Source organism: Oncorhynchus gorbuscha, linkage group LG10 (genome assembly GCF_021184085.1).
Source record: "Oncorhynchus gorbuscha isolate QuinsamMale2020 ecotype Even-year linkage group LG10, OgorEven_v1.0, whole genome shotgun sequence".
Taxonomy (NCBI): Eukaryota; Metazoa; Chordata; class Actinopteri; order Salmoniformes; family Salmonidae; genus Oncorhynchus; species Oncorhynchus gorbuscha.
The window spans coordinates 49240749-49255861 of NC_060182.1; the positions used below are offsets into that span (position 1 = coordinate 49240749).

Genomic DNA, 15113 nt, shown 5'->3' on the forward strand with positions numbered 1-15113 from the left:
ACAGCAAGGAGTCATCATGTCAGGTAGTCCTGGGGCATGGTTCTAGGGCTCAGGTCCTCCGAGAGAGAGAAAGAAAGAGAGAAGGAGAGAATTAGAGAACGCACACTTAGATTTACACAGGACACCGAATAGGACAGGAGAAGTACTCCAGATAAACAAACTGACCCTAGCCCCCCGACACATAAACTACTGCAGCATAAATACTGGAGGCTGAGACAGGAGGGGTCAGGAGACACTGTGGCCCCATCCGAGGACACCCCCGGACAGGGCCAAACAGGAAGGATATAACCCCACCCACTTTGCCAAAGCACAGCCCCCACACCACTAGAGGGAAATCTTCAACCACCAACTTACCATCCTGAGACAAGGCCGAGTATAGCCCACAAAGATCTCCGACACGGTACAACCCAAGGGCTCTGCTTCACCCTGGACTCTGTTACGAACACGTTCCGCCAGTTCATCCCCATAGTCCTCTGAAAGGAAGGCTAAGAGGAATATTTTTTGAAACTCCTCCCAGGTTGACACATGTTCACGGGCTATCTCCCACCAGTCTCTTGCTGTACCATGGAGAACACTACGGAGGGTGGCAAGAACCTCCAAGTCAGTAAGGGGCCGGATAGAAAGACAATCATTACACTTAGATAAGAAAAACAGTGGATCAACATCATCTTCTGGACTTCCAAAAGTGGGGAAAAGTAGTTTTATAGGAAGGGAGCGCTCTATAGGAGGCATGACAGTGGCAGAGGGAGTTCTGTTGTTTAACAAAATCTTCAGAGGGGTTTTTGTAGTGCTACCTGTTCCTATTCCATTACTGGCCAAGCCAATGGCAGAGGTAAAACCTGAGGGAGGTGCAGAAGATTTGTCCAGAAGGGAAAAGCACTGCATTACCTCCTGGTGCAGCCCTTTCAGTTGAAGGTCTGTGGCCTTCTGTGCTTTTTCCATCTCATTAACGGTGTCCTTTTGAGTCTGTTCAATCAAAAATCGTAGTTCCCCTGTGAGAGAGTTATTCACGTCCTCCATAACTTCCTTCAGATAAGAACACACTCCCTTCACAACAGAGGCTGACTCCTCTGCTCTCTGTTTTTGTTCCTCCTCAAGAAAGATTATGACTTGATGATGGTTAGTTTCCATTTGTGTTTTGAACCGGTGCAGTTTTTCCTTGAATATCCTGCTTCAGAGAATCTTGTAAATATTTCTGTCTCTGAACAATTTGTTGTTGGTTTTCCTCCATTTGACAGGGAAGGTAATCCAACCTCCTCTGCACATCTGTCTGATGAGCCTCCACACATTCACTGAGTTTGCGAATGGCATTCTCCTGCATTGTCAAACTATGATTGGTGTGTGTCCATTGATGTTCCAGTTGTCCAGTGATCACAGAGACACCTCTCCCAGTCTCTCTGGACAGGGTAACCGGAAGGGTTTGAGGGGAGGGTAATGGTGGAGATGTTATAGGTGAGCCAGAAGCCTGGGGATTAGGGGCAGTGCTATCCAACTCCATTAGTTCATCGAGTCCTTCCACAATGAAAGAATCCCGAACATGATTACCGTCAGGTGTGTCCACATTGACACAGTATGGGGTTCCAACAAAAGACATGCTTCAACCTTGTGTGGATGGTGTCATGGGTGTTTCTCTTCAAGTCCCTGTTTGGGCGCCAATTCTGTAGCGGTATTTATTAAGAGAGGGGTAAAGAAAGATTTTGTTCGGGCGCCAGGCAGGTATTAACCCTGCCGAAAGGAAAAGAGTAGAATAGAGAGAGTACCACTACCAGACCCATACACATCAGCAGAAGAGACTGCCTAGAGTGTAGCCTGTTTACCAGATAGCCAGTGGAGAGAAAAAAGAATACACACCATATAAAACCCACATCACAGCACAGGGGTAACCCAAACAAGAATACCTCATACAATAATACTAATAATGGCAGAGCAATTCAACAGCAACTTCATACAAGAACGAACCCAGTCATCAACATAGGATTTGCAATAATCTGTATTATTTTCTAGTGGGTGAGTGCAGAGGGTATGAATGTGGGGGGTGTTCATCGACACAACAAAGGCCTTAAAAATGTCCACAGTCTTCTCGGCCACATGTCATTAGTACATCCCACCTCAATACAGTTCACATAATATACAGCTTGCAAGTAACCTACTAAAATGTCCATCCAAATACTTCTGGCAGGGAAATAATAGTCCAGCTCTAATGAACTTCAATGGGCAGTGCATTTAACAAATAGAGAGTCTGTTGCAGGGTAAAGCACTGGAATGAGAGCGAAGAGAAAGAGAGAGAAAAAGATCAATCTTAACTGTGGTCTTCAGGCCTGCCGGTGTCCGACTGTCCGATGGTTTGTTGGTTTGTTTGTTAAAGCTTTGCAACAATGTTGCTACTAATCCATGCGATCCATAACGGGCGCGGTCCCAAACAAAAACAACCACGATCTAAAGTGATCACACCGATGATTGAGTTAAATACTTTATAAACTACAAACGCTGAAAACAAACAAAACTTCTGCAGCACAGCACACACAATCAAACTGTCGCGCCACCCAAGAGTTCCTCCCCAAACAGCTGAACAAGCTCTCTTTATTTCCTCCTTCCTTACTGATCATGCACTCTTAAAGTGGCAGCGCACGGTGAAGGCTCCGAGCAGATTTCGCCACAACTGTCATTCCTCAATGTTGCACATCCTGTGTAGTTCATGTATATCGCAACTGAGCCTATTTAGTTAAAGCCAAAGACATTCCTGTTTGACCTTAATGAACAATGAAGCTTTCAAACTTTATTCCTCTCTTTCTGCCACCCCCCAGGGAGAGAGCCCCATGTCACCACCCCAGACCCACACGGTAAGCCCGTCCTCAGCCAAGCCCACGTCTCCGCCCTCCACCGCCAGCGCCACCTCCCCACCCGCCGCCCCCAGCCCTGTGGGCACCAGCACGCCCCGGACCCTCTCCACCTCCATGAGCAGCGAGCAGCACCTCAATAGGAACGTCAGCGGGGCAGAAAGCCTGATGGGACAGACCTGGAAGGGTAGCCTGGCGGACGTGGTGGCCCTAGTGCCCACACACGACGAGCAGGGCCGAGCCATCCCTGAATGGAAAAGGCAGGTGATGGTGCGCAAGCTCCAGGTGAAGATGCAGGAGGAGGATGAACACAAGCGCAAGGTAGGCGTGAATGGAGGAGGTGTGAGAGAAAGGAGTGTGATGATAAACATTTACAATTTCAGCTCTTTTTTTTTGTGCTGCTCTCACAGAATGGGCACTGAGGGGAAAACAAGGTCAAAGTGGTTAAAAGGGTTGGGCTGAAATGTGGGTTGGTGGGTTTGTTTTGTTTAAATGGGTTTACTTAGCTAACATATGGAATTGTTTTAAGATGGTCATACCTTTTTTTATTTAGCTATTTTATTTTGAATTTAAGTACCCTAAAAGGGATCCCCCCCCCAAAAACAATATTGAAATATTATTTGATAAACATTGAATAACACATTCAAAATTGGCAAATTAAGTTTGTCTTAATCTAGGAGAAATAAGAAAGCTCAGGGACTATTTTTGTTTTTTGGGACACATATTTAACCTCTTATTTTTGTTGGCACAAAACTACCTCGATCCTTCCATTCGTTGTATGTGTCATGCAGGTAAAAGAGGACCCAAAAGCGACTTAACAGAAACAGAGTTTAATAATGTTCAAAACGGAATAACTGACATCCTCTAGATTTGTAGAGGGGAAAACAACTGGAGAAGCGGCCACAGACTGCAGGTCGCTTCGGGTAGGCGCAGGCCGTAGTCGACTGAGACACCTGCTCACACGCAGCGTCTGATGAAGGCACAAAACACGACAGGACAGGGTGATACACAATCACGGCAAAAAAACACGACAGGACAGGGCGAAACGCAATCACAACATGGTGAATACAATACGAGGAACCGACGGCACAGGAACGGATCACAAAGGAATAAATAGGGACTCTAATCAGGGGAAAGGATCGGGAACAGGTGTGGGAAGACTAAATGATGATTAGGGGAATAGGAACAGCTGGGAGCAGGAACGGAACGATAGAGAGAAGAGAGAGCGAGAGAGTGAGAGAGGGAGGGGGAGAGAGAGGGATAGGAGGGAAAGAACCAAATAAGACCAGCAGAGGGAAACGAATAGCATGGGGAGCACAGGGACAAGACATGATAATAAATGACAAACATGACAGTACCCCCACTCACCGAGCGCCTCCTGGCGCTCTCGAGGAGGAACACTGGCAGCAACGGAGGAAATCATAGATCAAACGGTCCAGCACGTCCCGAGAAAGAACCCAACTCCTCTCCTCAGGACCGTAACGAAAAACGATAAAAAGGGAAACTAGGGTACTACTCTAAAAAAAAAATGAGAACTAGGGACAGACTGAGACACAGCAAGGGCAGGGACAAGAACAGGAGAGATGCGATGGCAGGGAACAGACTGAGACCCAGCAAGACCAGGAGCAGAAGCAGAAAAAAATTACCAGACTTCTTCTGCGCGCAGTCTGAACACGCAGCCACGAAACGGCGCGTGTCACGCTCCTGAGTCGGCCACCAAAAGCGCTGGCGAATAGACGCAAGAGTGCCTCGAACACCGGGATGACCAGCTAACTTGGCAGAGTGAGCCCACTGAAGAACAGCCAGACGAGTGGAAACAGGAACGAAAAGGAGGTTACTAGGACAAGCGCGCGCGGCGACGCAGTGTGCGTGAGTGCTTGCTTAACCTGTCTTTCAATTCCCCAGACTGTCAACCCGACAACACGCCCATAAGGAAGAATCCCCTCGAGATCAGTAGAAGCCACAGAAGAACTAAACAGACGGGATAAGGCATCAGGCTTGGTGTTCTTGCTACCCGGACGGTAAGAAATCACAAACTCGAAACGAGCGAAAAACAACGCCCAACGAGCTTGACGGGCATTAAGTCGTTTGGCAGAACGGATGTACTCAAGGTTCTTATGGTCTGTCCAAACGACAAAGGAACGGTCGCCCCCTCCAACCACTGTCGCCATTCGCCTAGGGCTAAGCGGATGGCGAGCAGTTCACGGTTACCCACATCATAGTTGCGCTCAGATGGCGACAGGCGATGAGAAAAATAAGCGCAAGGATGAACCTTATCGTCAGACTGGAAGCGCTGGGATAGAATGGCTCCCACGCCTACCTCTGAAGCGTCAACCTCGACAATAAATTGTCTAGTGACGTCAGGAGTAACGAGGATAGGAGCGGACGTAAAACGTTCTTTTAGAAGATCAAAAGCTCCCTGGGCGGAACCGGACCACTTAAAACACGTCTTGACAGAAGTAAGAGCTGTGAGAGGGGCAGCAACTTGACCGAAATTACGAATGAAACGCCGATAGAAATTAGCGAAACCTAAAAAGCGCTGCAACTCGACACGTGACCTTGGAACGGGCCAATCACTGACAGCTTGGACCTTAGCGGAATCCATCTGAATGCCTTCAGCGGAAATAACGGAACCGAGAAAAGTAACGGAGGAGACATGAAAAGAGCACTTCTCAGCCTTTACGTAGAGACAATTCTCTAAAAGGCGCTGTAGAACACGTCGAACGTGCTGAACATGAATCTCGAGTGACGGAGAAAAAATCAGGATATCGTCAAGATAGACAAAAACAAAAATGTTCAGCATGTCTCTCAGAACATCATTAACTAATGCCTGAAAAACAGCTGGCGCATTGGCGAGACCGAACGGCAGAACCCGGTACTCAAAATGCCCTAACGGAGTGTTAAACGCCGTTTTCCACTCGTCCCCCTCTCTGATGCGCACGAGATGGTAAGCGTTACGAAGGTCCAACTTAGTAAAGCACCTGGCTCCCTGCAGAATCTCGAAGGCTGATGACATAAGGGGAAGCGGATAACGATTCTTAACCGTTATGTCATTCAGCCCTCGATAATCCACGCAGGGGCGCAGAGTACCGTCCTTCTTCTTAACAAAAAAGAACCCCGCCCCGGCCGGAGAAGAAGAAGGCACTATGGTACCGGCGTCAAGAGACACAGACAAATAATCCTCGAGAGCCTTACGTTCGGGAGCCGACAGAGAGTATAGTCTACCTCGAGGAGGCGTGGTCCCTGGAAGGAGATCAATACTACAATCATACGACCGGTGAGGAGGAAGGGAGTTGGCTCGGGACCGACTGAAGACCGTGCGCAGATCATGATATTCCTCCGGCACTCCTGTCAAATCGCCAGGTTCCTCCTGAGAAGTAGGGAGAGAAGAAACGGGAGGGATGGCAGACATTAAACACTTCACATGACAAGAAACGTTCCAGGATAGGATAGAATTACTAGACCAATTAATAGAAGGATTATGACATACTAGCCAGGGATGACCCAAAACAACAGGTGTAAACGGTGAACGGAAAATCAAAAAGAAATAGTCTCACTGTGGTTACCAGATACTGTGAGAGTTAAAGGTAGTGTCTCAAATTTGATACTGGGAAGATGACTACCATCTAAGGCAAACATGGGCGTAGGCTTGTCTAACGGTCTGAAAGGAATGTTATGTTTCCGAACCCATGCTTCGTCCATGAAACAACCCTCAGCCCCAGAGTCAATCAAGGCACTGCATGTAGCACCCGAACCGGTCCAGCGTAGATGGACCGACATAGTAGTACAAGATCTAGATGAAGAGGACTGAGTAGTAGCGCTCACCAGTAGCCCTCCGCTTACTGATGGGCTCTGGCCTCTTACTGGACATGAATTAACAAAATGTCCAGCAACTCCGCAATAGAGGCACAGGCGGTTGGTGATCCTCCGTTCCCTCTCCTTATTCGAGATGCGAATCCCTCCCAGCTGCATGGGCTCAGTCTCAAAGCCAGAGGAGGGAGATGGTTGCGATGCGGAGCAGGGAAACACCGTTGATGCGAGCTCTCTTCCACGAGCCCGGTGACGAAGATCTACCCGTCGTTCTATGCGGATGGCGAGAGCAATCAAAGAGTCCACATCTGAAGGAACCTCCCGGGAGAGAATCTCATCCTTAACCACTGCGTGGAGTCCCTCCAGAAAACGAGCGAGCAGCGCCGGCTCGTTCCACTCACTAGAGGCAGCAAGAGTGCGAAACTCAATGGAATAATCCGTTATGGACCGTTCACCTTGGCATAAGGAAGCCAGGGCCCTAGAAGCCTCCTCACCAAAAACTGAACGGTCAAAAACCCGAATCATCTCCTCTTTAAAGTTCTGGAATTTGATAGAGCAATCAGCCCTTGCCTCCCAGATAGCTGTGCCCCATTCTCGAGCCCGGCCAGTAAGGAGTGAAATGACGTAAGCAACCCGAGCTCTCTCTCTAGAGTATGTGTTGGGTTGGAGAGAGAACACAATCTCACACTGCGTGAGAAAGGAGCGGCACTCAGTGGGCTGCCCGGAGTAGCAAGGTGGGTTATTAACCCTAGGTTCTGGAGGCTCGGCAGGCCAGGAAGTAACAGGTGGCACGAGACGTAGACTCTGGAACTGTCCAGAGAGGTCGGAAACCTGAGCGGCCAGGTTCTCCACGGCATGGCGAGCAGCAGACAATTCCTGCTCGTGTCTGCCGAGCATGGCTCCTTGGAACTCGACGGCAGTGTAACGAGCGTCTGAAGTCGCTGGGTCCATTCCTTGGTCGGTTCCTTCTGTCATGCAGGTAAAAGAGGACCCAAAAGCGACTTAACAGAAACAGAGTTTAATAATGTTCAAAACGGAATAACTGACATCCTCTAGATTTGTAGAGGGGAAAACAACTGGAGAAGCGGCCACAGACTGCAGGTCGCTTCGGGTAGGCGCAGGCCGTAGTCGACTGAGACACCTGCTCACACGCAGCGTCTGATGAAGGCACAAAACACGACAGGACAGGGTGATACACAATCACGGCAAAAAACACGACAGGACAGGGCGAAACGCAATCACAACATGGTGAATACAATACGAGGAACCGACGGCACAGGAACGGATCACAAAGGAATAAATAGGGACTCTAATCAGGGGAAAGGATCGGGAACAGGTGTGGGAAGACTAAATGATGATTAGGGGAATAGGAACAGCTGGGAGCAGGAACGGAACGATAGAGAGAAGAGAGAGCGAGAGAGTGAGAGAGGGAGGGGGGAGAGAGAGGGATAGGAGGGAAAGAACCAAATAAGACCAGCAGAGGGAAACGAATAGCATGGGGAGCACAGGGACAAGACATGATAATAAATGACAAACATGACAGTATGGGTTACCTTCAGATGAGTCCCATGACACTTATGGGGGTCGCAGAGCAAAACACCATTGTGTTCGTGAGTCTCCCCTTTCCATTGAGTGGTCATAATAGTTTGTAAACTATTCTGAAGTTAGATGTTTTTGTGAGGGGACTGAATTTTGGGATGTCTCATGGTCTGAAAAACACTGCTGTAGCTTGGCCACCTTCCACCGCAGATGATTAAAGCCAACATAGGCAGATGCAGTGGATTGAAACGCAACCTGATACCTGATGGATTTTTTTTATTATGCCTGGGTTTGGTTTGAGTAAGAACATTGTAGTTGTAGTGCTTTTCCTATCCTTTTCATGTTTTATTGGTGTTGCAATATCTGATTGTTGATTTTATCTATTTTTGAAGAAGTCGGCCTACAGGTTGTAGTCAGATGATTGATTGGTTGGTAGCAGTCTTTAATTTTTCACTTTTAAGCTTTTATACCCATGTTTTGTGATGAGAATGAATGATGTATTTTTTTTATGATCATTAGGTTGGTATGTAAAGTTGAACTCGCTGATCTGCCTGGCTGCTAGCTACTAGTATCTGTGCCCTTATTATCTGATACAATTACCTGTAGGAGCTTGAACATAAAGGATGCTGTACATGGGCAGCAGTTCTATCATAATACTACAAGTAACACGCTTGCGTCTTTGTCACGTAGAGTAGGCCAGAAGGCTATACTGGAAAACTTAACCTCTATCAAAATAAAAAATATGGCGGAGCCGCAAATGGTCTTCTGTGCTTCAGGGTGTCTATTTACATAGTGATTCCTGAACAAAAACAACGGTACTGCCATCAAACATATACCTTATGGGACAGCTAAAAACAATGCTGCCCCATTCACATCTCAATCCAAAATGACCTCTCTATGTACTGAAAGAGAGGCTCCTTTTGTAGGGCTAGCCCCTCCCCTCAGAACAATTAACCCTAATTAATTAAGCAATTACCTCGTCAAAACCTACATTTTCCATTAACTAAACATACTAAAGGATATACATTGCAACATGTTTTTAAACAATATCACCACGTAACATTTACAACATTACATCACTACTGACAGTGTACATTAATGAGCCATTTGGGACAGGCACTACAAAGTCAGCCCAATTCCCTTTGCTCGGGTCCTTATCCAGCATACCCGGAAGCTACAGAGATGGAGAGAGAGAGGAACAGAACAAACAAACGCGCTCATCCATAACATCAATAAGTAAAATACATATTGCTGATATTGAATATGAACATTGACAAGTGTGAAATGTAAAAAAAAGTTAATTTGTGTGTCGACCCACATTGTTACCTTATCTGATAATGGAACAGGGAGGAGTAATGAATGTATGCATGCGTTAAAGTACCAAATGCTGCCCGCGGCCAGTGACGGACTTCTACGTCACAGTCTTGAACAATAAACATGATTGACAGGTTAGAACCCTGAAGCTTATGTATTCCCCAGGGAAAAGGCCCCTTAAGCAGTTTGAGAGCTTCTTTGACATTGCCCTTCTTTAAGTGCTATTACTAAGGTTGTCCTGTCAGACATTTGCAATGTGTTTGTTTATTTATATAATCTATATTTGATGTAAACGTGTTGCTTTGTTTTGACTGGAATGTTAAATAGGATTTCAGAGTCTTAACAGTCAGTACTTGTTCCATCCAAGATGGTAGACATTGGCTACTGTGCTAATATAGGGACAGATGCCTTAATTGCTTCTCAAGCCTATTAAGGACCCATACATGTTATGTTGATGTAACAATTTCCTCATTTATCAATGAGTACATTCTAAAAGTGTTTCCCAACTCAAGTCCTCGATTATCCCCAACAGCACACATTTTTGTTTTGTTCTTGACATAATTGATTTTTACATACACATGTATTTACTAATATAGATAAATAATTATTTGTTAGCAGTTTATAAGCAGACCTCCAAAAAAGTGTATCCCATAAACCCACATACTCAGCCATGTTCAGGCAGCAGTTGTGTGCTGGTGATTTTGCCACCCTGCTTTCATAAAGGAGAAGGCTGTGCCCTGAATCTCAGCTAATCTAGGAGTTATGAAACGTGTACTGAGGCAGTGCACCACTAAATTCATGTAAATCATTTGTGATGAAGTTTGACCATGCGTTGTGTGTGTACAGTACACCAGGAAGTGCAAGCTGAAGGAACCTCCCCCTTCCCTCCTCTTTTATGTTATTCTTTGCTGTCCCTTGACCTATGTTCTAGTTTGCGGCCAGTGGACATTGTCAGCCTCAGGAGTGACACTACTCTCACGTCCACAATGCCATCCTGGGCCCTTTTGGAGAGCTGATGATGGAGGACGACCTCATCTGCATTGAGAAGCAAATTGAGAACCTGTAGGTCATGCACAAGATGACCGAGGGGGAGAAGGAGCTGGAAGAGCTGGAGCGAGAGCTTCAACACTCCTTCCCGTGTCTGCCGCCCTCAACCAGCAGCACTTCTCCATCAAATCAAATCAAATTTTATTTATTTGTCACATACACATGGTTAGCAGATGTTAATGTGAGTGTAGCGAAATGCTTGTGCTTCTAATTCCGACAGTGCAGTAATAACCAACAAGTAATCTAGCTAACAATTCCAAAACTACTACCTTATAGACACAAGTGTAAGGGGATAAGAATATGTACATAAAGATATATGAGTGAGTGATGGTACAGAGCGGCATAGGCAAGATACAGTAGATGGTATTGAGTGCAGTATATACATATGAGATGAGTATGTAAACAAAGTGGCATAGTTAGTGGCTAGTGATACATGTATTACATAAAGATGCAGTAGATGATATAGAGTACAGTATATACATATACATATGAGATGAATAATGTAGGGTATGTAAACATTATATTAGGTAGCATTGTTTAAAGTGACTAGTGATATATTTTACATTCTTTCCTATCAATTCCCATTATTAAAGTGGCTGGAGTTGAGTCAGTGTGTTGGCAGCAGCCACTCAATGTTAGTGGTGGCTGTTTAACAGTCTGATGGCCTTGAGATAGAAGCTGTTTTTCAGTCTCTCGGTCCCAGCTTTGATGCACCTGTACTGACCTCGCCTTCTGGATGATAGCGGGGTGAACAGGCAGTGGCTCGGGTGGTTGTTGTCCTTGATGATCTTTATGGCCTTCCTGTGACATCGGGTGGTGTAGGTGTCCTGGAGGGCAGGTAGTTTGCCCCCGATGATGCGTTGTGCAGACCTCACTACCCTCTGGAGAGCCTTACGGTTGTGGGCGGAGCAGTTGCCGTACCAGGCGGTGATACAGCCCGACAGGATGCTCTCGATTGTGCATCTGTAGAAGTTTGTGAGTGCTTTTGGTGACAAGCCGAATTTCTTCAGCCTCCTGAGGTTGAAGAGGCGCTGCTGCGCCTTCTTCACGGTGCTGTCTGTGTGGATGGACCAATTCAGTTTGTCTGTGATGTGTATGCAGAGGAACTTGAAACTTACTACCCTCTCCACTACTGTCCCATCAATGTGGATAGGGGGGTGTTCCCTCTGCTGTTTCCTGAAGTCCACAATCATCTCCTTAGTTTTGTTGACGTTGAGTGTGAGGTTATTTTCCTGACACCACACTCCGATGGCCCTCACCTCCTCCCTGTAGGCCGTCTCGTCGTTGTTGGTAATCACTGTTGTGTCGTCCGCAAACTTGATGATTGAGTTGGAGGCGTGCGTGGCCACTCAGTCGTGGGTGAACAGGGAGTACAGGAGAGGGCTCAGAACGCACCCTTGTGGGGCCCCAGTGTTGAGGATCAGTGGGGTGGAAATGTTGTTGCCTACCCTCACCACCTGGGGGCGGCTCGTCAGGAAGTCCAGTACCCAGTTGCACAGGGCGGGGTCGAGACCCAGGGTCTCGAGCTTGATGACGAGCTTGGAGGGCACTATGGTGTTAAATGCCGAGCTGTAGTCGATGAACAGCATTCTCACATAGGTATTCCTCTTGTCCAGATGGGTTAGGGCAGTGTGCAGTGTGGTTGAGATTGCATCGTCTGTGGACCTATTTGGGCGGTAAGCAAATTGGAGTGGGTCTAGGGTGTCAGGTAGGGTGGAGGTGATATGGTCCTTGACTAGTCTCTCAAAGCACTTCATGATGACGGAAGTGAGTGCTACGGGGCGGTAGTCGTTTAGCTCAGTTACCTTTGCTTTCTTGGGAACAGGAACAATGGTGGCCCTCTTGAAGCATGTGGGAACAACAGACTGGGATAGGGATTGATTGAATATATCCGTAAACACACCAGCCAGCTGGTCTGCGCATGCTCAGAGGGCGCGGCTGGGGATGCCGTCTGGGCCTGCAGCCTTGTGAGGGTTGACATGCTTAAATGTTTTCCTCACGTCGGCTGCAGTGAAGGAGAGTCCGCATGTTTTAGTTGCGGGCCGTGTCAGTGGCACTGTATTGTCCTCAAAGCGGGCAAAAAGGTTATTTAGTCTGCCTGGGAGCAAGACATCCTGGTCCGTGACTGGGCTGGTTTTCTTTTTGTAATCCGTGATTGACTGTAGACCCTGCCACATACCTCTTGTGTCTGAGCCGTTGAATTGAGATTCTACTTTGTCTCTATACTGACGCTTAGCTTGTTTGATTGCCTTGCGGAGGGAATAGTTACACTGTTTGTATTCGGTCATGTTTCCGGTCACCTTGCCCTGATTAAAAGCAGTGGTTCGGGCTTTCAGTTTCACGCGAATGCTGCCATCAATCCACGGTTTCTGGTTTGGGAGTGTTTTAATCGTTGCTATGGGAACGACATCTTCAACGCACGTTCTAATGAACTCGCTCACCGAATCAGCGTATTCGTCAATGTTGTTGTCTGACGCAATACGAAACATATCCCAGTCCACATGATGGAAGCAGTCTTGGAGTGTGGAATCAGATTGGTCGGACCAGCGTTGAACAGACCTCAGCCGGGAGCTTCTTGTTTTAGATTCTGTCTGTAGGCAGGGATCAACAAAATGGAGTCGTGGTCAGATTTTCTGAAAGGAGGGCGGGGCAGGGCCTTATATGCGTCGCGGAAGTTAGAATAGCAGTGATCCAAGGTTTTTCCAGCCCTGGTTGCGCAATTGATATGCTGATAAAATTTAGGGAGTCTTGTTTTCAGATTTGCCTTGTTAAATTCCCCAGCTACAATGAATGCAGCCTCCGGATAAATGGATTCCAGTTTGCAAAGAGTCAAATAAAGTTCGTTCAGAGCCATCGATGTGTCTGCTTGGGGGGGAATATATACGGCTGTGATTATAATCGAAGGGAATTCCCTTGGAAGATAATGCGGTCGACATTTGATTATGAGGAATTCTAAATCAGGTGAACAGAAGGACTTGAGTACTTGTATGTTGTCATGATCACACCACGTCACGTTAACCATGAAGCATACGCCCCCACCCCTCTTCTTACCAGAAATATGTTTGTTTCTGTCGGCGTGATGCGTGGAGAAACCCGCTGTCTGCACCGATTCCGATAGCATCTCTCCAGTGAGCCATGTTTCCGTGAAGCAAAGAACGTCTGATGTCCCTCTGGAATGCTACCCTTGCTCGGATTTCATCAACCTTGTTGTCAATTGACTGGACATTGGCGAGAAGAATGCTAAGGAGTGGTGCACCCTGTGCCCGTCTCCGGGAGTCTGACTAGAAGACCGCTCCGTTTCCCCCTTTTACGAAGTCGTTTTTTTTTGGGTCGCCGGCTGGGATCCATTCCATTGTCCTGGGTGAAAGGCAGTACACAGTATCCGCTTCGCGAAAGTCATATTCTTGGTCGTACTGATGGTGAGTTGACCCTGCTCTTATGTTCAGTAGTTCTTCTCGACTGTATGTAATGAAACCTAAGATGACCTGGGGTACTAATGTAAGAAATAACACGTAAAAAAAAAACTGCATAGTTACCTAGGAAAGCGAAGCGAGGCGGCCATCTCTGTCGGCGCCGGATCACACCTGACTCTGGTGTTTTCCAGAGTCAGCAGAAAGGCCTCTTCAGTGTCTTACATTTTCATAACTGTGACCTTAATTGCCTACTGTCTGTAAACTGTTAGTGTCTTAATGACCGTTCCACAGGTGCATGTTCATTAATTGTTTATTGTCCATTGAACAAGCATGGGAAACAGTGTTAAAAACCCTTTACAATGAAGATCTGTGAAGTTAATTGGATTTTTACAAATTATCATTGAAAGGCAGGGTCCTGAAAAAGGGATGTCTTTTTTTGTTGAGTTTATGTAAAAATTGTCTACATACTAGATAAAAAAAATTAAAATCCTATAAATCATATTGGCTACACATGGCCTGTCTGCAATGAACTTGAAATATTATGTCAACTATTAACTTGGCCCCGGCATGAAGCTTGCGCTAGCAAACTTGCAACATTGTATAAAATATTCTGCTCCAGTGAACTTGGGACAGACACAGCTGTAGGCCATTTGCCTACAGGGATAAGAAGCAGTGCTTGACTTGAACAGGAGCTCACCGGAGCTGAGTACCGGCACCTCAAATTTTCTCCTGCTTGAGCCCCCATTCCTCTTATAGAATATTAGCTCAAAAGTATTGTGGAGTTCCGGCAACCTCAAATTTTCTCCTGCTTGAGCCCCCGTTCCTCTTATAGAATATTAGCTCAAAAGTATTGTGGAGCTCCTGCACCTACATATAAACAGTACCAACACCCAAAATGATTACCAGAACCTATATCAGTCCAAGTCAAGCACTGATAAGAAGCCTATTTTATGACGTATCCACTGTATCGGAGCATGACATTTCCCCCTTTCATTTTCCCTTTCACGCTGAGTGGTTATTGAAAGTGAGAGAGCTGGAAAGATATTTCAAATACATTGAGGAACTATTGTCATTCTCAATGGATGTAAAAACAGACCTTGTTTGCTTGCTGTTTGAGGTGAAGAAAACATTACTTTGAGAAGCTCCACAGGTC

The 15113-nt window shown here is 46.6% G+C and overlaps 1 protein-coding gene across 2 annotated transcripts in view; it reads left to right on the forward strand.

The window, feature by feature from the left end:
- LOC124046202 (espin-like) overlaps positions 1–15113 on the forward strand; it is a 129451-nt gene that overhangs the window by 86587 nt on the left and 27751 nt on the right. Inside the window, exons 12-13 of one of the 2 annotated variants that reach the window (XM_046366318.1) lie at positions 2805–3158; positions 10432–10688. In XM_046366318.1, coding sequence (XP_046222274.1) covers positions 2805–3158; positions 10432–10467 — 390 coding nt within the window. In that variant the 3' untranslated portion in view covers positions 10468–10688. Of the gene's footprint in view, positions 1–2804; positions 3159–10431; positions 10689–15113 lie in introns of those variants that run through there. The other variant, XM_046366317.1, reaches the window with a different exon arrangement.